The sequence below is a fragment of the Dama dama genome, chromosome 18, assembly GCF_033118175.1.
Source record: "Dama dama isolate Ldn47 chromosome 18, ASM3311817v1, whole genome shotgun sequence".
NCBI lineage: Eukaryota > Metazoa > Chordata > Mammalia > Artiodactyla > Cervidae > Dama > Dama dama.
Genome location: NC_083698.1, coordinates 96043401 through 96067544, shown reverse-complemented (window position 1 = coordinate 96067544; position 24144 = coordinate 96043401). Strand labels below are relative to the sequence as shown.

The window sequence follows — 24144 nt, the reverse complement described above, 5'->3', positions numbered from 1 at the left end:
AAGGGATTGAAGATGTCTCCATGTTCCAGTCTACTGGTTCTCAACCTGGGTTGCACACCAAATTTTCTGTGGGAACTTATAAAGATCCCAGTGCCCAGGTATAACCCTGACCAACTAAATCAGCATCAGTAGTTTTGAAAAATTAAAATGGTTTTTAGGAGATTTCAGTGTCAGCCAAAATTGAGAGTAAAATTCACAGGGACCATGGATAGGAAGGCACACACACACACACACAAGCTTCCATGCCATCCTTGTTCTCTCCTGTGGTGAGAGAAACTGCAGTTTGATGGGTAAGGAGAAGAAAAAATGGGATTGTGATTAGACAGGTGGTGGATGGTGGTGGGGCTGGGTGAACATGGAAAATGTCGAAAAGTTTGGAATGAGTTGGACAAAGTAGGAACATGATTAAGAAAGACTTCTCAGGATATTTGATAAATATATTAAGTGAGGCTCCATTTTAATTGGACTGGTGAATAGTTCCCTTTTTTACATTTCCCATTTAGGGATACATAATGAAGGTTAGAAGTTTGGTTCAGGCTTAAAAAATAGAGGTAACAATATTTCAAGTGGGTAGGCAGTCTTGTTTTATGTCAAAATTTTTTTACTTAATTTTTTATGTCAAAAATTAAAGTACATAATTAATTGAAAATGGACTTACCTGAAGTGAGTTCTGTATTTCACAACACTACCAGTTATGCATCTCATAGGTCATTAAGATGTAATCTTTTTGTACATAACATATCTTTGCTAAAACTAATCTTTTCCCTCTCAACAATGGAGGGTTCTATGAATGCAGTTTGCACACCAGGTTCTCAACTTGGTCTGCACACACAAATTTCTACGGGAACTTATAAAGATCCCAGTGCCCAGGAATAACCCAGACCAACTAAATCAGCATCAGTAGTTTTGAAAATCTTATCATATGAGTTGAGCTAGGGAGACTGTCATATAGAAGATTTTCTTAATGGGATTCACACACACTTTCCATGACATATTTTTCATGGTTTAAGTAAAAATGTAACAGGTGGCATGTGGGGGTTGTGTATATTTTTATGCCATTTTTTTCAAATAACCATAAATGGATGTTACAGCTTTCTCTGTGTCAACTTCTACCCTTAAGATAGCTCATTTATTTCTGCTCAATGGAGAAACAAGTCATAATGAGATAGAATCTCTATTATGATTAGTATTGTTCTGTTTCTACTCTCACACCTTGCTCTAGGTGTTTTACATATATTATCTCATAAAATTCCATATATCCTTGCAAGTAGATTTTGATATGAAGGATACTAAAAAACACTGGTTACTTTATTTGCCAAGGGCTACATCTCTAATAAATGACAAGAGTCCACACTTGGTTGACTCTGAGTTCATATTCTCTTTCATACCTTGTAGATTTCTTACTTAATCTCATATGGGTATTAGGTAACCTCCATGAGTTTAATTTCCTTTGAAATAAGAGAAGAAGAGATTTGTAAAGGTGACTCAGCGGTAAAGAATCTGCCTGCAGTGCAGGAGCCACAGAAAACACAGGTTTGATCCCCGGGTCAGGAAGATCCCCTGCAGGAGGGCATGGCAACCCACTCCAATATTCTTGCCTGGAGAATCTCCATAGGCAGAGGTGCCTGGCGAGCTATAGTCCATAGGGTCACAAAGAGTTGGACACAACTGAAGTGACTTAGCACTCACGCACGAGCTTTGTAAAGTCCAACAGTGATGTGGAGGATGATGCCCAGATGGAAGAAGATAGTTTTTAGAACATTATTTCCAAAACTGTTCTGAAAGACATTTCCCAGAATGTAAGTTTCAGGAGGACAGGGACTTAGTCTATTTTATTCTCCACTATATCACTTTTGCTTAGAACATGGAGCAGCACACCGTACGTGATGAATAAATATTTATAAAATAAATGCTATTAATAAAAGGAAAAAATGTTTTGTAAACCAGATTCACCAAAGAGTAGTAGAAACTGTAGTAAAGAAGTGATTTAAGGAAATTTTTCTCAAAACTATACAATTATAAATTAGTTTCTTCTTTTATTCAGGAAAGAGTAAGTCATCAATGCTCTCTTGTGTTTTAGCTCGGTACATAAAAAAGACAGAGGGAGGTAGGGGACCCACTAATTTTGATTCAAGCATTGTCATGGTACTCCTTATCATTTAATTCAAGCATCAAACAACACTTTGCAGTGCATTTTGTTTATCCTACTTTTATATGAGAAAACACGGGCTCAGAGAGTTTAAGCAACTTGCCTGAGGTTTCACAGCTTGTAAGTGTTGAAACCAGGGTTCAAATGTAAAGTCAGACTGACTCAGAAGACTCACTGCCTTTTCAATTGTACTGTGTTGCCCCTAGGTCCTGGAGAAGGGAATGGCAACCCACTCCAGTATTCTTGCCTGGAAAATCCCATGGACAGAGGAGCCTGGCAGGCTACAGTCTGTGGAATCGCAGTCAGACATGACTGAGCACACATGCACACACACACATGTCCCTAGGTATTATAAACTCATGAAACTCTGGCAGTATTAGATAAATCCCGATTCCTAGATTCATTACATGGTAGAGCTTCTAGGGACCTTGCCTGTGATTGATGGGGCCCTCATGTAACAAATGAGGACAAAAGAAATCAGTGATTCATCCAAGTCCCCCTATTGTTTAGTAGCAGAATCATTTCCAGGCTTTGTTCTCTTTTGACATCATTTGTCTGTCTTTTTAACCCAGTCACTGACCTCATAGCCAGAATGTACTTTCTTTCCCCCATCATGATCCTTCTCATGAAACAGCATCAAGTTCTGGGCTTTTTTTTTTTTTTTTTGTCTGCCTATTTTGTAAAAGTCTTGCTTGGTTACTGACCTCTTGTTTTGAGAAATGGTAGTGGATTAATATGCAAACTGCATGATCCTCAGTGTGAAAAAAAATGCTCTTTAAATTTTAGAATGGAATATTAAGATGATTGTAAGGTTGTGATGACCTAGCATTAAACTGAGGAAAGATGGGAGAACATCCTCCTTGTGGGATAATCTTTGTGATTTGATTATTAATGAGGTTTAAAGACTGAAAGACTTGCCTAGGCAGAGGAGGCGCTTAATATCTAGAATTGCCATCTAAATTTTTGGAAATTACTAAATATCCCACTTGATTTGGTTAAAAATTGTCTTAAAATTCATAGTGCTGCATTCTCACAGCATTAGCTTTTGAGGTAAGGAAGTGGTTCTTCTTACCGCTGTGGCAATATTATACAAACTCTACCCTCTAGCCTTGGTTCGCAGTTTCAGTGAAACCTTTAGATCCTTATCTAAAGGTTCTCTTGTGTTAGAATCCCACTTAATCTGAAGAGAGCTTTTAGTCATTCACTTCTGAATTATATACCCAGAAGAAGAGAGAATATTGATATACTGTACAGACATAAGAATTGAAAGATGTAGAATTGAAATGTAGCTTTCCTGGGGTAAGGACAGATTGCTCTGGGGAGGGTCATTGACTGACTAAGAGATTATAACTGGAATTTGCTCAATTGCTGCCAGAATCTGGCAAGGAGAAATTGGTGAGTCATTGTGTTGGACACTTCAGATTTTAATTTCTTAGGAAAAGAGATTGAGAGTATTAATTAAAAATTGTAATTAAGAAAATCCTGTGTCTGTTGAAGAGATTTTAGCTGCAGCAAGATCTATTCTAGCTAGTGAAGCAGAAAGGGGTTGATTGAAGAGTTTTATATAGCTCACAGACTCTCCAGAAGGGCCAGAGGATTTGACTTGGATTCAGCAATATTGCAGAGAAGACATCAGATCAAGGAGAAATGTCTAATCACACCATACGTGACTGATAGAACAGAGACCCTCTTGTAGAAAGTACCCACCGCTTGACACATATAATACTAAGAGCTGGCCACTGGAAGCTTCACCCTCCCTGTACCCCCAAAGCCAAACACTTCTACCTCTCTTCTTGCCAAAATGTCCAGTCTCCCCAAATTTGGCCTTATTTTCTGCTTGTTCTAAGACTCATTTAGAGTGCCTACATGGTGAAAACTAGGTCACATATAAAATTCTGCTGCAAGAGGGTCTCGGAAATGTCTAAAATTTTCTAAACTTTGCCTATAAATGCAAAGGAGGGGGGATCGGGATGGGGAATACGTGTAAATCTATGGCTGATTCATATCAATGTATGACAAAACCCACTGAAATGTTGTGAAGTAATTAGCCTCCAACTAATAAAAAAAAAAAAAAAAAGTACTATTGCCAGGAAAAAAAAAAAAGTGAAAAAAAAAATGCAAAGGAGAAGCTGAAAAGGATTTGGATTGGTATTCAGTGAGTGAGCCTCCAGAGAGTATGTATTGGAGTGTATCATTAGACCTACCTCTCTCTCCTATTGGGCTGGAAGAGGCACCGATGACATTTCTTAGAGAAAAATCATTCTGGACCAGTTGAGTACCCAACTATAGAGAGAAAGGAAGAAAGTGAAAGTCCCTCAGTCATGTCTGACTCTTTGTGACCCCATGAACTATACAGTCTGTGGAATTCTCCAGGCCAGAATACTGGAGTGGGTAGCCTTTCCCTTTTCCAGGGGAGCTTCCCAACCCAGGGATTGAACCCGGGTCTCCCACATTGCAGGCAGATTCTTGACCAGCTGAGCCACAAGGGAAGCCCAAGAATACTGGAATGGGTAACCTATCCCTCCTCCAGTGGAACTTCCCGACTCAGGAATCAAACCCGGGTCTCCTGCATTGCAGGCGGATTCTTTACCAAATGAGCTATCAGGGAAGCAGTATAGAGAGAGGTCTTTCCTTATTGGAACCACCAGTCATTCTTTGTTGAGTCATTTTGGTCTTTTCAGTTTGAAAATAATGTACAGAAATATTTGAGCTGTTGAACAAGGGCAGAAAGTTGGAAATGTGGCCAGTAAGGGTTGACAGTGCTATATCAAAGATCAGAGCAGAGAACCCTTCAGAGGGCAGCAAGTGTTTCTCCATGGTCTCCTTGGAGGATGGACTCACTGTAGACTTAGAAGATGGCCCAGCTGAGTGAGGCTGGCAGGACAGCCTATCTGTGGGGGGAGCCGGGATCCTCCGGGCTGGCCTGTCTGTGGGCGCGGATGCAGCTCAGAGGAGCAGGCTGCTGGTAGCTATCACCTGAGTGCACAGTCAGAGATGAGGCCAAGGAGGGGACTTGTGTGGGAGGCACCTAGATGAGCTGAGATCCTCCCAGGCACCACAAATGATATAGCACGATGATCATGTTGGATCATTCTAGAATCTTGAGTTATCCTTGACATGGAAATCATTCATTGCTTCATGAACAAGATACATAAATACTGGGAAGTATTGCAAAACTCCTTTTGATTCTGACAGGTCAGCTTGGCATGTGTCTGCTTCCGAGTTTGTGTGACAGAGGGCATTGACAAATAGTTTCCCGGAGAGGCAGAATGAGGAGCACACGGACGGATGTCTGTGTCACAGGTGGTCCAGGCAGCAGTGCCAGTCCCTTCTGCCATCCTGTCCACCAGTGTACCCTCTGCTGGTACCAAGTCCTTGTCTAGTTTCCCTGCTCTCGATAACCCTGATTCCTTTTATTTCTTCCCGGCTATTTCTAAAAGCTTTGCTACGTTGCTGCTCTCTCTTTTTTGGATGATTTCCTAGGCTTCTCAAGCTTTGACGATTCATCTTTAAAGATCAAAAGCACGGCAGCCATTTAAGTGCGAGACTCGGTGGGTGCAGGGCACAGCATTTGGCAGTTAATCATTAAATGGGAAAGGGGGTCAGTGAAGTGATATTCCCCGCATTCTCAATTCTCTCCCACTAAATAGATTCTTTGGTTAGTTCTTTTAAAGATAAAAGACACTCCCCAACGTTTCTTTCTATTTTCTGGGCTCTGACATCCCTTGGGAATGAGCATGGTGATACTCTGTGGATGAGCTTTGCTAGGCCCAGAGACTTTGAACGTGTTCAGAGAGGTGAGTGCACAGAATCCCACTGCTGGCCAGTCTGGGAGGGGCTTCCTCCTTTCTGAGACCCCTGGGGGGTTGATGGCTGCTGCCCTTACATGTGACCAGAAAGAGAACGCCTGGGAATTTGTTCTTTTTGATCAGGGAGGAACAGTCTTCCTCAGTTTGGCCTCAAGGTTTTCATTTCCTTTTCATTCTGCTTGTGGCAATCTTTGAATGTCTGTTTTATTTCCTATCCGTGATACTGTTCTTGAAGTGAGAAAATCTAAATCTGTCCTCCTTTTTATTAGAATATCTGTTTTGTCTTCTGGAAACTAAAATCTACAATGAATATCTCATAGCATGTTGCATAGGTGAAGTGATTTATGTAAAAATCTTTGATAAATGTGCAGTATTTCGTAGACTGTTTCCTTCCTTCCAAATGGATTTCTTGAGGTGGGTGTTTCCCTCAGCACTTTTTCAGGCAAAAGAATTATGGTGATTTACACCAATAGTGACTAGAGTTAATATTTTGTGAGAGCCTGGTGTGTGTGTGCTAAGTCGCTTCAGTCATGTCTGACTCTGTGTGACCCTATGGACTATAGCCCGCCAGGCTCCTCTGTCCATGGGATTCTCTAGGTAAGAATACTGGAGTGGATTGTTTCTCACTTCTCCAGGGGATCTTCCCAACCCAGAAACTGAACCAGGCCTCCTGCATCACAGGCAGGTTCTTTACCAGCTGAGCTACCAGGGAAGCCTGAGAGCCTGATAGGTTTTTACTATAGTTGGGTAAATGCTCATACTGTAAATTCATATTGTCATTGAATATTCACAAAATCTCAGTGAAATAGTTACTATGATCCTCCCCAATTTTATATATATGGTAACTATGGCTTAGAGAACTTAGATGCCTAGTATAAGGTGATACAGATAATAGGCAGAGGAGCCAGGACTTAAACATAAGGCAGCCTGACTCTAGATTTCCTGCATTACATATGCCTCCTACCCTGTATCTATTCCATATAGGCCTCTCAACTTCTTATCTAAGAAAAGTAATGAATTTCAGACCCACTTATTCTTCCTAAAACCCCTCTTTGAGGGATTCTACAGCACAGAATCAGATCCTGGCTCCTTAGCAGGACTTGCTGCTCATGCATCATCCAGGTTGGCTCTTCCTGGATCCTTGCTCCAGGCATTGCTCATAGACTCTGCCCCAGTCACACCAAACTCCCCCGGATGGATCCATGGACCATGATTTGTTATATGTCCATTTCTCTATACCTGTTTTTCTAGAAACTTTTGACCTGTTTCCCTTCTCCTATGCTTTATACATTTCTTTCTGTAAAACACAGCTTGTTTATTCAGCAAACATTTACGGAGTAGGTGCTATAGGTTAGATCAGCACCAGGGATACAATGACCTCTATGGACCAGTAGTGCAGTAGGAGAAGGAGGATAAACCCCAATGTACTGCAGAGAGTTCCCAGTGCTCTGAGAGAAGCATGCTGTCCTTTGGCACAGTTTCCAATGTATTTGTTTATTTATAAAATCTATTAAGAGCTTGTAGATTGTAGATTAGGTGCTACTGATATTAAATGTTTCCTGCCCTCTTATTTCTGTGTTCTAGTGGTGATAGTGGGTAGAAAATAGTGACCAAAATAAACAACTAATAATTAAAATGAGAACTACGTTTTGAAGAAAGTGGTCTTAATATCTAAAGAGACAAGTGTTAGAGTGACCAAGAGGGAAGGGGGCTAAGACAGTGTAACTGGGGAGAGCACCTTTGAGAGGTCACTTTTGAACTTGGACTTGAAGACAAAGAGCAGCTAGCCACAGTGTTTTGTTGTTCAGTTGCTCAGTCGTGTCCAACTCTTAGCGACCTTATGGACTGCAGCATGCCAGGTTTCCCTGTCCTTCTCCATCTCCCAGAGCTTGCGCAAACTCATGTCCATCGAGTTGTGATGCCATCCAACCATCTCATCCTCTGTCATCCCCTTCTCCTCCTGCCCCCAATCTTTCCCAGCATCATGGTCTTTTCCAGTGAGTCAGTTCTTTGCATCAGGTGGCCAAAGTATTAGAGTTTCAGCTTCAGCATTAGTCTTTCCAATGAATATTCAGGATTTATTTCCTATAGGATTGACTGGTTCGATCTCCTTGCTGTCCAAGGGACTCTCAAGAGTCTTCTCCAACACCACAATTCAAAAGCACCAATTCTGCAGTGCTCAGCCTTCTTTATGGTCCAACCCTCACATTCATACATTACTGGAAAAACCATAGCTTTGACTATATGAACCTTTGTCTGAAAAGTAATATCTCTGCTTTTTAATACACTGTCTAGGTTTGTCATAGCTTTTCTTCCAAGGAGAAAGCATCTTAATTTCATGGCTGCAGTCACCATCTGCAGTGATTTTTGAGCCCAAGAAAACAAAGCCATACTACTGTTCTAAATAAAACAAGGGGAAGTTCAGAGTCCTGAGGCCAAAAAGAGCTCATTTTTGTTCAAGGATTAGAAAGGAGATGCCTATGAGAACTTGCCAGACTTCCCTGCCCAAGCCTGCAGTGACTGCCTTATCTCTAAGGGCTGGCTCCTGTGATAAGACATTCATCACTGCCTCGGCAGTGAGTGCATGTCTGCCTTGCCCCACATTGAAGCTCTTGAGGTCAGGAGCCACAACCCATTCACCTATGCTAGTTACTAAACTCAGGTCTTTAGTCCCTGAGAGGAGCTCAACAAATAGTACTGACTTGATGAATGAATAGTGGTGGTGGTTTAGTTGCTAAGTCATGTCTGACTCTTGCGTCCCCACTGTCCAAGGTGGGACATCTTGTCCATGTCCAGGGATTTTCCAGGCAAGAATACCGGAGTGGGTTGACATTTCCTTCTCCAGGGGATCTTCCCGACCCAGGGATCAAACCTGGGTCTCCTGCACTGCAGGCAGATTCTTTACTGACTGAGCTACCAGAGAATTCCCTGAATGATGTGTCCAACTAAATAAACTATCCTGGTCTGGCTCACTAGAGCACACCATTCATTCATTGGCTGAAACAAAAATGCACAGAGAAATCAAAGGTAAAGCATAGGGCACTCACTTGGAAGAAGAGTCACCTGGGTATTTTACTCCCATCCTTATTAAAGAATTTTTGCTTCTAATTGTCAGGACAGCTGTGAGGACTAGCAGCTATAAATATTTGTAGGGTTTACTTCATGCTGTGTATCTGCTTTCATCTCCCTTGGTAAATTCCGTGTTCAGAGGCTCATTAGCTGTGTACACACAAAACAGCTATATAATAATTAGTATCAAGGAAGGCTGCATACTAGAACAATGTTTGCACTAATTAGATACTGGGTTGAGGGACCTTCTTTTTATTTCCCCCTGAAGCTTCTGCATTTTTCCTTTCTAACTTCTGGATTGAGAATTTCTGCTTTGTGTTTAGGTTGCAGCTATCATCATCAGCATTTCTTGAGCATAACAAGAGTGGTTGCTGTTTACTGAGTACAATGTGAAAGGCATGATGTGGGTGTGTGCTCAGTCACTTCAGCCGTGTCCGACTCTTTGTGAACCTAATGGCCTATAGCCCGCCAGGCTCCTCTGTCCATGGGATTCTCCAGGCACGAATACTGGAGTGGGTTGCCATGTCCTCCTCCAGGGGATCTTCCCAACCCAGGGATCGAACCTGCATCTCTTATGTCTCCTGCTTTGCAGGCAGATTTTTTTACCCACTGAGCCACCTGGGAAACCCGGAAAGGCATTATACTGAGCCCTTAGCACACACTGTGTCACTTGGTCCCCACAGCAGCCCCAAGGAGTCTGATTTGCATTTTACAAATCAGGACACTAAGGTTGCAACTTGTACAAGGTCAAGTGAGGGGCCAGGCTTGAAGTCAAGAGAGTCTGTGTCCAGAGTTCTTCTCTATTATACCAATTCTTCCTAAATTGTTTCCTATGGGATCTCTTTAGGTATTCTAAAATAACTGAGTAGCTTAGGTTTTTGTCCACTCTTATGGCAGAAAGTGAAAAAGAACTAAAGAGCCTCTTGATGAAAGTGAAAGAGGAAAGTGAAAAAGTTGGCTTAAAACTCAGCATTCAGAAAACTAAGATCATGGCATCTGGTCCCATCACTTTATGGCAAATAAATGGGGAAACAGTGACAGACTTTATTTTGGGGGGCTCCAAAATCACTGCAGATGGTGACTGAAGCCATGAAATTAAAAGACGCTTGCTCCTTGTAAGAAAAATTATGACCAACCTAGACAGCATATTAAAAAGCAGAGACATAAAATAAATAAATGAATAAAAAGCAGAGACATTACATTGCCAACAAAGGTCCGTCTAGTCAAAGTTATGGTTTTTCCAGTAGTTATGTGTGGATGTGAGAGTTGGACTATAAATAAAGCTGAGCACTGAAGAATTGATGCTTTTGAACTGTGGTGTTGGAGAAGACTCTTGAGTCCCTTGGACTGCAAGGAGATCCAACCAGTCCATCCTAAAGTAAATCAGTCCCGAATATTCGTTGGAAGGACTGATGCTGAAGCTGAAATTCCAATACTTTGGTCACCTGATGGGAAGAACTGACTCATTTGAAAAGACTCTGATGCTGGGAAAGATTGAAGGCTGGAGGAGAAGGGGACAACAGAGGATGAGATGGTTGAATGCATCACCGCATCAATGAACGTGAGTTTGAGTAAACTCCAGGAGCTAGTGACGGACAGGGAGGCCTGGCGTGCTGCAGTCCAAGGGGTCGCAAAGAGTCGGACATGACTGAGTGATGAACTGAACTGAACTCTAAAACATTAGTATGTTTGGGGTCATTTACGACTGAGTTGCATCAGATACTTTTGACTCAAGCTTTTCTTTGTGTAATAACCGCATGGGAGCACATGATAACTTTTAGTGCCACTTTACTCAATCAGGGGTCCTGTAAAGGGCCTGACTTCCTCCAGAGTAAGACACAGCAGTGCCAGGTGCCCCATTACACTCTGTGGCCTCCTAGACTCCACCCAGGGCTGGATTTGGGGCTACCTTCTCTCCACTCTGAGATGCTCCTGCTTCCCCAGGATCCAAGGCACCGATGCCCTGGTAACAAGTGCTGGCGTAGAGACACTCTGCATCTTCCCGGTGACTCCAGCCAGCTCTGTCACATTGCACAGGCTTCAGCAACCTACAGGGAAATCAAAGCAGGCTGGCTGTTGCTCAGCTCAAAGAAGCAGGGGGAAAGAAAGACTTTTTCTAGAGGAAAACACAGTATTTATAGAAGAGCTCATCAGAAATCCAAAGAGCAAGAAGCAGGTAAACATTTTCCCGGTGTCCTGCTGCTGGGGCACACAGAGGGCGAGGCCCAGAGCTGTTTACCGCAGGCTCACACATTCTCTGGAGAAGTCAACGGCGACCCACTCCAGTACCCTTGCCTGGAAAATCCTGTGGACGGAGGAGCCTGGTAGGCTGCAGTCCATGGGGTTGCTGAGAGTCGGACACGACTGAGCGACTTCACCTTCACTTTTCACTTTCATGCATTGGAGAAGGAAATGGCAACCCACTCCAGTGTTCTTGCCTGGAGAATCCCAGGGACGGGGGAGCCTGGTGGGCTGCTGTCTATGGGGTCTCACAGAGTTGGATACGACTGAAGTGACTTAGTAGCAGCAGCAGCAGCACATATTCTTGGTGCTGGCTCTTGCAAGGTGAAAATAATTCCAGGGATTATTTTCATTCTACAGAAAACAGAAAAGCTTTCTTTTCAGACCTTTGCTGACATGCACCAGAGTAATAAATTAAGCTGCTGTGAAGACTGCTTTTTACAAACATGTAGAGAAGTTGAGGGGAGTCTCTTCAGACCTACTTGCTGCTGCTCTAGACAGAGCGCTGGGTGCATGGAGGCAGGGTGGAATTGAGTGTTGTTGAAACACAGCTCACCTGCTCTACATCTGGAGGACAGGCGTGGAGACCGGGGATGGATTAATGCCTGGAGCAGCTGTGAAACCACAGATGACCACACAGTCCCACAGTGGACAGTACCAAAGTCACATATTTAAATGATGTTAATTAAAATCTGGGGGATATTTAAAAAACTAACAATAAACTTAGGTATATTTTGCACCTCTGCAACTAATGAGGGTAACTGAAGGACATACATAAAGGACAGCTCGTGTAATCTAGTTCATGGATGCATTAGTTTAGTCTCGCTGCTGTGACAAAGTACCACAGGCTGGGTGGCTCAAACAGCAGAAATTAATTTTTTTGCAAGGTTTTAGCAGGATTGATTCCTTCTGAATGCTGGGAGGGAAGGATTTGTTCCAGGCCTCTTTCCTCAGCTCATAGATCACTCTCCTTTCCCTGGGGTTGTCTGTGTCCAAATTTCCCCTTACTACAAGGCCACCACCCATACTGGGTTAGGGCCTGCTCTAATGACCTCATTTTAACCTAATTACCTCTGTAACAACTTTGTCTCCAAGTCTTCACACTCTGAGGGGTTAGGAATTCAGTAGGAATTTTTGAGGGGGACATAATTCAGCCCGTCACAACTGATTCTGATTCTAATACATACATACATACATTTTATATATGTGTGTGTACAAAATGTGTGTATATATATTTATAATGTGTGTGTGTATATATATATAAGATGTATACATATACATATATATATAGGGACAAAAAAATATGGGTGAATTTAAATGATTCATGGAGCTGTACTTACTGAGTTTTTAAATATTCTAGAGTTCAAACTTTTCCCCTTTTCCATAAATCATAATTTGAGTTTCCAATAGCACCAGTCATTTAATATTAAACATTAGATATGATAATAGAAAAATATTGATGTACTCAGTGGGAACTACTTATTGTTTATAATAATACATTTCATTTCTGACTTAGGCTACCATATAATTTATAATATTTTATAATGTAAATTTTCTACCTTGCCCTCATTATAGAAGTAAGGTTTTAAACATTTAAATATCATATTAGAAAGAAGTATTCTTTCTGCTTTTGATGTAGAAGAGGTCAGTTACTCTGTGTGGGGAGGTCACTGTCAAGAAGTGTAAGGTGTTGAGAAGGGCCTGTGGACTGAGGAAGGAGCAGATGCTTTGCTGAACAGAGGAAGTCTAGACATTCATTCCACCATCTGTGTGTGTCTGTGTGTTAGAGAGACAGAGACACGTGGATTTAAGTATATCCTCTATTCTAGCTGACTTATGGAGTTCTTCAAGGTAGCTAGGAGATGTGGGAATGGAGATAGGGCCGGCAGGATCGCCAAGAATGACAGCATGTAGTGACTGCCAAACCAAACAAACATACACACACATGCACACACCAAGTCTGTAACACAGGTATCAGAATTGGGTGCTATTGAGCCCACAAATATATGGGCATAATTATGCCAACATTCTCAAAGCTACCTACATAAAATTACATATTCTTTGCGAAGTTTCATTTCCTTTAGCTATATTTGCCTCTCTTGAATTTTCTTCAGTACTTAAACACTTTTTTTGGCCAAAGGTGAATAAAACAATGTAGCAGCCAAATATAAATTGCAAACATACACACACACAGCTTTTTGTTTTCCTTCTGTAACTGTACACAAGTGAGAAAACCCTGGATTAAAGGACACACAGATGAAGTATCTCTTGATTCCTTTCTTCACGGTTCTTCTCTCTCATGACTCTCAGAGGAAAAGTCCACAGACATTTTCAGTGTTTTTTTTACATTTCCAGACACATGAATAGGTGTGACTGATACATAAGGACAATATGGATGAGCTGAGTTAAGAGAGGGGTTTGACTTGGTAACTCTATTCCTGGTACACACATGTGCACAGGTCAGATCTCGGAGTGACCCCAGCACTCTCGCGTCTACCCTACAAAGAAAGCACATCCTAGAGAGGATTCCTTTCTTGATGGGTTGGAGAAGCCAGTAGTGGTCTCAGCTTTTTCCTTCAAAAAGGAGGAAACAGAGAGATAAGAGGGAAAGGGGGCTGAAAAGAGGAGTCTCTGGGTGAAGGGAGAAGGGCTTCATCTACTGCTCCACGGGGAGTTGCTTTGGAAAATAGCTGACCTGCTTAGGGACATCTACTAAACTTGCTCTGGGTAGTCGATGAAATAATTTCCTCATCTCCACTAAACCCTCTGTTAAGTCCACATTACTCACCATGCTTTCATAGCTGAACTTGCTATTTTGAGGCAACATGGTTAAGTGTTGAGTCACCCCTAAGTGAATGAGGGCAAACGGAGTTTGCTCAAAGGGTCCAGACATGTTTAGTCTGCATTCTGACACAGAAGCATTCTATTTTTAATGTACTTGATGTCAAAAGTAAACTTGTGTAGAAGGGCAGGTAGTAGAGAGGAGAGTGGTAGGTATTGTTATGAAATAGACTTGATGAGCAAAAAGGAAGGTGGGCAGTGAGGGAAAGGGCAGACATTAGCATGAGGAGCAGCCCTGTAAAGGTGGATCTGTCTGTATAAGTGAATAAGTAAGTAAAGCTGCTCAGTCGTGTCCGACTCTTTGCGACCCCATGGACGGTAGCCTACCAGGCTCCTCTGTCCATGGAATTTTCCAGGCAAGACTACTGGAGTGGGTTGCCATTTCCTTCTCCACTATGTATGTATACTGGGATGTATATTTTCCATATGGGCTTCCCAGGTGGTGCTGGTGGTAAAGAACCTGCCCGTCTGCCAATGCAGGAGTAGTCAAGAGATGCAGGTTCAGTTCCTGGTTTGGGAAGATCCCCTGGAGGAGGGCATGACAATCCAACTCCTGTAGTCTTGCCTGGAGAATCTCATGAACAGAGTAGACATTAGGCTCTCAAAGAGTTGGACACAACTGAAGCTACTTAGCACGCATGCATGCATATATTCCATACATAATTCTAGAAGTATTATAAATGCATCGAGTCCATCGAAGAAGAAATGGAGTGACATTACAAAATAAGAAATTAAAGAGGAAACAAATTATTACACAGATGTTGGACTGAACCATATCAGAATAATCAGAATAAAAAACTAAGAGGTGATACTTTTGATTATTAAATATACATAAATTTCTTCCTGTATTGTGCCACTTGATAGACACTACCCATTTAACCTGAAATATTGGGGAATTCAGTGAATGGTGCCATGGCGGGAAGCCGAGCCAGCTAGTACCTAGATCCCTGGTGGATCACCAAGCTGTACATTTACAATTCAACAAGCCTTGTTATCAGTTCAGAAACACAGCTGGGAAGGAATTAGAGATTTCCAGGTGACTAGGCAGCTGATTCTTAAGCACAGGTGAGTTCCTTCAAATAGGTTCATGAAGCATTACAAACGTGTTGGTTGTATCCAGACTTTTAGGCTTATTTACATGCCGATATTATTGTTTGACAGTAACTTGATCCTTTTCCTTCCCTCAGTTTTCACAATTTATTGAATGAGTCTCCAGAGGTTATATTTAGGACTCTCTGTGACATACCGCCCGCTGTCCCTGTCCACGGGCACTCTTGACCTCTAAAGCTTTGGTGTCCATTTCTGAGGGTTGTCCATTTCTGAGGGTTCATAGCTTCCTCTTATAGGAATTCTACCTCTTTAGAAGGTAAACATATTTTCCTATTCTAATTAACAGTTCCTCCCATCAGCATAATGACCCGAAGCCATTTTATTTGAAATAGTAGCAAAGAGATGTTGACCCAGTTAAAATCTAAGCCCCTCTCAAATCATTTCATCTCTAAATTTTCTTTCATTTTCTATATATGCCATAGGTCATCTGAAAAAAAGAAATCAAACCAAGACATTTTGCTAAGAAAATGAGATTACTTTATTCCAGAATTTTCAACTCTTCTGCTTGTTAGAATGACATCTCCTCTCAAAGTCTTCAGAAAAAATCTTTGATGTCTTTCTTTCAATTCCCACTTACAATCTTATTTCTTCCAGGTGTCCCTAATAATGGAAATGGGAGTGGGTGTTTACTTGTACCAACCACATGGCAATCCTATTCCTAAAAGGACCTGTGGATGGGTGAAAAAGAGATGATGCATCTTGTTTGATGATTTGCCTTTTGAGAAGGAGTTTGCTATGATTGATTCTTTTTTAAAATTTGTATTTATTTATTTGTTTGTTGCTATGCCTGGTCTTCACTGCTCTGAGGAGGCTTTCTCTATTTGCAGCGAGTAGGGGCTACTCTTCGTTGCAGTGTACGGCTTCTCATTGCGGAGGCTTGTTGCAGAGCATGGGCTCTAGGCACGCAGGTTCAGTAGTTGTGGAGAAGGAGCTTAGCTGCCCAATGGCATGTGGAATCTTCACTAACCAGGGATCGAACCTGTGTTCCCTGTGTTGGCAGACGGATTCGCAATAACTGGAGCACTAGAGAATCCCTGTGATAGCCTTGTATAAGCTGTTGATAAAAATTTAAATTTGTACTTCCTTTAAAGAAAGAAATACGCTAGTACATACCTAGAGTTTAAAAAAGACTCTGTTCTTCCATCCAGTAAATCCTCTGTTAATAACGTACACTAGGGCAAAGTTTAAACACACAGTGATTTGTCTGCAAAACACACATTGCCTCATTCTTTATAATAACAAAAAATGGGGACATGTGGGAACACGCCGACTGACCAACGAAAGAAGAAAAATAGGCAGAGATGTCATAAAAGAATGCTACTTGGTCATGTTTCAAAGTATATGCAGTGGCATGGAAACTAATATAACAGAACTTTTAGTATAATATATTCTATCAACTATCATTATGTTCTTAAAGTATATTACATATATTTGTAGAAAGGAAACATAAATAGAACTGGTTGCTAAAAGTGCTATCTCTATATTGTGAAACCATGGATAATTTTTTTTACCACGTGTTTCTTTATTTTTATGTAAATAGGTATTACTTTTAAAACTGGAAAACTAATACTTTTTAAAAAGAATGAAATAACTCAGAGAGGAGACATTCTCTCCCCACTCAGGCTAAATCTACCACAGACATACTTTTTCTCCATACTGATGTTCTGTCTTTTACGTCACACGCATCTGTGATGGTACCAAGAGGAATGGGGGCTGGAGCCATAAAAAGAGCTGCCACACACCCATGATCTTTGGGGCTTACCAGGTGCCTCTAGTGGCAGAGCACCCGTCTGCCAACGCAGGAAACTTAAGAGGCGTGGGTTTGATCGCTGGGTTGGGAAGATCTCCTGGAGGAGGGAATGGTGACCCACTCTAGTATTCCTGCCTGAGAATCCCATGGGCAGAGAAGCCTGGTGGGCTGCAGTCCGTAGGTTTGCAAAGAGTCAGACAAGAATGAAATGACTCAGCACAGCACAGCAGGGTAAAGCTTGAGAGGATGCTCATCAGTTTTTGAGACCATAGAGATAAGTAGTGACAAAGCTCACTACATATACATAAAGGTCACAGTGTGAGAAATCATGTTGACTATAGACAAATACAAACTCTTCTTTCCACTAGCTTTTGCTGAAGACTCCTCATTTTATCTATCTAGATTGAACCCAGAGTGGACTTGAGGTGTGTAGTGTGTCAAAGGAGTGCCACGGTGACTTATTTGTCAGTTGCATTAAAAATATTGATTGATATCATGCAGATTATATGGGCAGTTGGTTCATTTCTTGGTTTTTAATTGTTGTTAAATACCAATTTAATGGTATTACAATTTAATGGTATTAACAACCAGTATTGTTAATTGATGAATATAAAGTAAATGTCAGGCTCAGGTAACAGAGAGAGGTGCTCTTGCCTTTACCAAGGACAACTGAGGAGAAATTCCAGTTCCCAAAGTGTTGCCTACGTTACTTAGATGAAATAGTTTCCAATATTCAGAATAACTGTAAGCTTTATGAAATAAAATTTTGCCAACACCTGATCAGTGTGGGATTCATTTACTTACATATTGAAATAGGGATATGATAGCCAAAACATGCGAACTATTGCCCCAAACATCCTCTCCTGGAGGCTAGAGGATTATAAATTACTGAGGCTTCCCCAGTAAGGGATTTGGAGAAAATGAGATGAGGGAAATCAGAGTTATATTTCAGCTGTCATCCTAGATTATTCCCTGAGGATACCATCTTAATATACAGCTGTTACTTCAAATGCCAACCAAAGACTGGGGATTATTAAATGTTCAGATATTATTTGTTCAGAAACTGAACAGAAAACCTTATTTGACCTTAGATCTTTAAACTTGCAAGTTCTGGTCATCTCACCTATAATAGGTCAAAAAGGAGGCATTTATAATGACAAGTAGAAACAGAGAGAGTAAAAAAGTGTCACTTCAGTATGGAGAGGGGGAAATCTGAGGATATTTGTGAACAAAGTGAATACTCTTGAGCAGAGCTCAGCAACATTTTCGCAATTCCTGACCTAATTGTGTATGTTGCACCCTTGAAGCCTGAATAAAGGAAGTTTAGGACAATTACTTTGTACAGAAATACTACTATGCCTAATACATAATGCACTTCAGAACTAATCTGAAGACATGGTAAGGATAAGAATGGAAAAAAATTCAAGCTCTGCTCAAGTATAAGCTGAGTTTTGTACATCATCATTTATGGTTGGTGTCATGTCCCCTCTCATCATAAACCTCTGACCCCCTGGGGCACATGCCCTGTGATCCCATGAACGAATCCCTACCGGCCACTGTTTTTGTCCTGATATTCCTCTGTTGCTCAGCCATTCCATGACCTGCTCAGTGCAAATGTCTTAGTGATGACAAAGAATATTAGTTGTATAGAGAAATCACCCCCTTGTTCTTAGTCTATTATCACACTAAGAGTAACTGCTAAACTTTATTGCCATGTTATTGTCCCATGCTCTGTTCTCAGTGGATCTGATACAGCTCATCAAATTTGGATACAAACCCAACAAAGTGGTACTAGTCAGATGCCCATTCACAAGTGAAGAATCTGATTCACAGATACACAAATTAACTTTCTCAGAGTCTCACAGTAACTTGGTGATAGAATCAGAATTTAGACTCCAGCAGTCTGGCTCCAGCCCCTAACCCTTATACATTTCTGCCACTATGTGGACCAAAAGGGGACATAGTTAATATCTGAGAAACACTTAGCAATATCCTTTCACTCGCTAGCCTGGTGATGCTGACCATTCTCATCTTTGGAGCCAAAGCTGACAGACCCTATTCTATACTGCTTTCACCTAGGCTTAGGAAAAGGGAAATGACAGATGACTGAATAGAAAAGGATGAAGTCTTTTGGTTTAAATCCTAATAGTTTTACTTACCTGGTTTAGCCCAGGTTGGTACATCTTACTTGCTTCACCAAGGCTAGGAGTTTCTGTAGACTCCTACCAAAGCTCCATGTTTGGTAGATTCAGAGGTGGTCCTTCATATGTGACTAGCTGGCCAAATGTATAAACAGAAGACACATCAGGAGAGGATAACTCAGGAGTAGTAGAACTTTGAAAATGATGACAGGGCAAAAAAAAAAAAAAAAAAGCTTATCACCTGTCCCATGGAAAGGGAATGTGGGAAGTGAGGGTCTGGGAGAGCGTTGGTAGATCTCCATTGACCAGTGACCTGGCTATTCTCTCAGAGATGCCGGCTGTGTTTTAATTTTATAAGTGACACCCCCAGACAGTATGTTGTTTATCAAAGGGGGGCAACCAGTATGAAACCAGGCATCTATAGGTGCTCACACAGGAAGCTGTGTTACTCCTGCCTATTCTCATAGGCACTCTCTGGCAAAAGCATGTGCACATGCAGACACACACACACACACACACACACACACACACACACACAAGTACCTTGTCTACGCATTTAAGCATTTCATTCCTGGCCATTTATAAGAGAAGTGGCTCCCTCTCTCATAGCTTACTAATATGATACTTTTTCCTCTCTTTCTTTTATTTTAATCACAGCAGAATCTAAGAAGAAGAAAAAGGAAGGCAAGAAACAGGAGAAGATGCTGGACTAAAAGCCGCCACTTTCCGTGGACCACGAAAAGGACATCAGCAGACAGGATCAGTTAACTATTGCATTTATATCTACCGTAGGCTTTTTATTCAAAAATTATCTATAGCTTAAGTACACAATAGGCAGAAACAAAATGAAAAGAAAAATTTTGTAGTAGCATTTTTTTAAATGTATCAATATACCATAGTACCATTAGGGACTTATACTAGAGGACTGTAATCCTATTTAGAATGTTGACTTATAGTACATGTTAAGTGATAGAAAACTGAGGTAAGTTTTTTGAAGTTATGTGATATTTTACATTAAATTTTTTTTTTTACATTTTTTTCTTTTGGCAGCAATTTAAATGTTATGACTATGTAAACTACTTCTCTTGTTAGGTAATTTTTTTCACCTAGACTTTTTTTCCCAATTGAGAAAAATATCTACTAAACAAAGCAGCAATAAAATATGATCATCCTATTTGAGGAAAATATCTTTTTTTCTGCCAGTGGATTTTTAAAAAGTTATAGTCAGCAAAATGAGGGGAGGGTGGTCACAGCACGTCCTAGTTCATTGTTGACTTTTTTTAAAAAGAGAAAGCATTATAACATGAAATTATTTCACTTTGGCAGAAATATTTGTTTTTTGATGAAATTATTTTTCCATTGGAGGAAAAAAAAAAGATGAGGAAAATAAATCAAGGTGATGCTGAAAAAAAGATGCTTTTGTGTGCAATAATTTGATATTGTAAGCCTACTCTCTTTGTCACCTACGTTGCCCCAGCTCATCTGTTAGCAGTAAGAAATGATCATACACACTAATTAAATCACTCTTGGGCACAAATGTTATAGAGGGTTTACACAGCTGTAGATGTAGGTCTATAACTATATTTTAAACTTTCTATCAGTATATAATAGGTTGGACTGGTGCTACCGAATTAAAGTTCCAAACTGTCTAGGGTTTGATGGAACAGAAAAATACTCTTCTTCTATTAAGTAAGTTTGGACCTTGTTGTTGTTGGTCAGTCACTAAGTCATGTCTGATTCTTTGTGACCCCATGGACAGTAGCACACCGGGCTCCTCTGTCCACTATCTCCCAGAGTTTGCTCAGACTCATGTCTGTCAAGTCGGTGATGCTATCTAACCATCTCATCCTCTGCCACCCCCTTCTCCTTTCCCAGCATCTTTCCCAGCATCAGGGTCTTTTCCAGTGAGTGGTCTCTTCACATCAGGTGGCCAAAGTATTGGAGCTTCAGCTTCAGCAACCCTCCTTCCAGTGAATAATAAGGCTGGGTTTGCATATTAATATCAGGCATAATGGTTGCTTGTTATTGGTTTCTATAAACCAATAATTCTTACTCTGTTATCTACTATATGAGTACCACAGACTATATATACAAGTAACTCCCTTATCTGCTGGGCTCTAAACACAGTTTTTAAGTAAATACAACTATGCTTCTATTATTCAGAGAAATAACACCTGAGAAGTCAGCTGGGGTTAGCCTCAAAGTATTTCTCTAGAAAAATCCACCTTTACTTTTAAAGGGATAAGACTCAATAAATAACACTTACCTATCAAGATAACTCTAAGTCCACTTTCAGAAATGATGGTTTCAATACCTTTCAATAAACTAATTACAAACCGGTCTAATGATGCCGCCAAGGTGCCTTCAAAGTTGAAATATTTTTGCCATCTGGTCAAAGACTCCACTTGAGCTAGGAATGTTGGCGGGGTCCATATCTTCCCACTAAATCAAAGCCAACTGCCAGTGGGCAGTAGAAAAAGGAATGAACCTCTAGGCACATATGTGGAACAATTTATAGACTGGTGCTTAATAAGAGCAGAGTACCTTGTAAAGTGCAAATGCAGAACATGAATAGTGAATGCAGTTCTTTTACAGGTGAACCTTAATAGACGAAAAGTACTCATGGGGATGGATGGAGGAGATGAAAGGGAGGCATTATCCAGACTGGGTTTTGTTGACAGCAAAGACTCTGCAAGGAGAAGGATGGTGGAAAAGCCTGAAGAATGTTTTGTTAACCTTTCACCTAATATTGCTCCTCCATCATCATTTAGCCAAAATAGCAGCCCATGAATCAGTAATGAGCTGAGGTAAACTAGAACACAATCTCCCACAGGAAAAGCAGTCCTGTAAATAATCGTGGCATTCCCTCTTTTTTTACCCCAGGACATGGCAGGAAGCCAAGGGCTCTCTGCTGTATGAAGGGTGATTCTTAACACATCATACGCTAACTCCCTGATTTTCTGTGAAGGCAAGGGTGCGAATGCTAATCTCCACTGCATAGAGTATGAAATTAAACTTAAATTCTCAAGAATTATTCCATCCCAGCCTCAGCTTTAAACACCTTGCTAAATCTCACTGAAGTATTGAAAACATAAATACAAAAGGACAGGCTCTGAAAATCACTGACTTGACAAATAGAAAAAGGAAGACCATTTTCAGTATTTCATGGAGTGCCCCAGTAAGCTCTCTCTTCCAATCATTCTGAGTTTTATGAACTTATTTATCCTAGTGTTCTTTAAGCCTGGAGGAAGGAAAGAGAAATGGAAAGAAATCAGCTATGTTTCCTTAAGGGACCTTAGACTGAAGACAAGTTTTCTTCCAATTATCAAAAACAATCTTCCAGTTACCAAACGTGTCCTTATTCAATATGGTGACCATATCCTTCACACTTGAATTTTGACAGGCTTTCTTATTTATCCTGATTGTATGAATCCTATCACACTTATATTCCTAGAATGACATCATTATGTCTTGTTAACTCTGTAAGAATAGAACTCCAAATAGAATTTAATGCTCTAAATAGTTATCAAGTTCTACTAAATTGTGGGGGTATTGAAAAAAAAGAACTATATAATTCCATTTATGGGTCTTTGACCATAAGAAGCCTTATTTAAGAAAAGAAACATCACAGTCCTTTACCCACTGAGAAGACAGATTTCTTTAGGAATAAGAGATACGCATATTTTCCTATAATATGTAACTCTTGGTTCCATATATCTGAAAGTCTGAAATTGTTTCATAACTTCTTTGGTTTAAGTGAAAAACAAACGTAAATACGCTTTAGGAAACACTGAATGAGGCAATATAAAATACGATCTTTCACCAATTGAGTTATTTTAAAATAATTTCCAAACATAAAAATTCAAATTTTATCAACCTTCAGTTGTGGGATTCTCTAATGGAGTGAAACAAAGGGCTTTATTCCCATTAACCTTCTCCAGAAAATAATGCAACAGATCAGCATCCTTAGATGTGCAATATCAAAGCATTTGATCTCTCTCTCTCTCTTTTTCTGGCTTGCTTTTAATTTAATTAGTTTTAAGCCTTAAGCTTTTAAAAGTGGAATCAGAAGGCAAGAGTGTAGAGAATCATGTTCCAGCACTTCTCACGTAAATTCAAATTTTAGATTCTTTGGAGTAAAACAGGCTCCTCACTGTCTACAAGCTTATTTCTGAGTTACAAAAATCTCCATGTTTTTCCCTATCTTATCGTGTTTTCCTTCTGCATTCTTCTACTCAGTCTGGGCTGCCAGAGGACACTTTTTTCTTGCATTTGGAAATTTAAGCAGCAGACAGCTTATTTAAGCAGACAGTAATGTCTCCAGGTCTGTCAAATAGATGTATTTTCAATCTTCCAGTACTTTCAAAGAAGACATAGAATCTTGGAATATATTTCCATAAAGGGTAAGGAGCATAATTTTATTCAGAGCATTTAGCCAGTAATACCTACCTCATACTTATGTGGACTTTAATTCACCTAGAAATAAAATATATGGAACATTTTAATCAGAGAAAAACATGTCATGATCTTAGCAATCCATCCCCCCGACCAATGTGTCTCTCCTTCCCAGTCTTTCAATTTTCCAAACAAGGCACCAGAAGTAAAGTAAATGTTCAGTCCCATTAAGGTCACAAGTAAAATCATGTCATTCAAGAATATTTCAACACAAAGGAATGCAAACTGACATGTTTTCCATTTTTTTTTTAATTTAAAAAGAAAAATAAAGATCAATTAGCTCTCAATATCTAATTTCTGTAATATAATTTTTAAAGGACAAAACCTTGACCAGCAGAACATTGATATAGCTATTATGTGTATATATATCCACTACAACTATTATATTAAGTTGTTAGTGGGATTGGCTAAGGAGGTTATATGCTCTTGCTCAGCCACTCAGTCATGTCTGACTCTTTGTGACCCCATGGACTGTAGCCCATCAGCTCCTCTGTCCATGGGATTTTTCAGGCAAGAATACTACAGTGGGTTGCCATTTCCTCCTCCAGGAAATCTTCTTGACCCAGGGATCAAACCCAC

At 40.5% G+C, this 24144-nt stretch overlaps 1 protein-coding gene across 2 annotated transcripts in view; it reads left to right on the top strand.

Moving 5' to 3' along the window:
* The window catches only part of PTN (pleiotrophin), a 100509-nt gene extending 79987 nt beyond the window's left edge, over nt 1-20522 (top strand). Inside the window, exon 5 of one of the 2 annotated variants that reach the window (XM_061165881.1) lies at nt 19771-20522. In XM_061165881.1, coding sequence (XP_061021864.1) covers nt 19771-19823 — 53 coding nt within the window. In that variant the 3' untranslated portion in view covers nt 19824-20522. Of the gene's footprint in view, nt 1-19767 lie in introns of both variants that reach the window. The other variant, XM_061165880.1, reaches the window with a different exon arrangement.
* Nucleotides 20523-24144: the final 3622 nt, after the last annotated feature.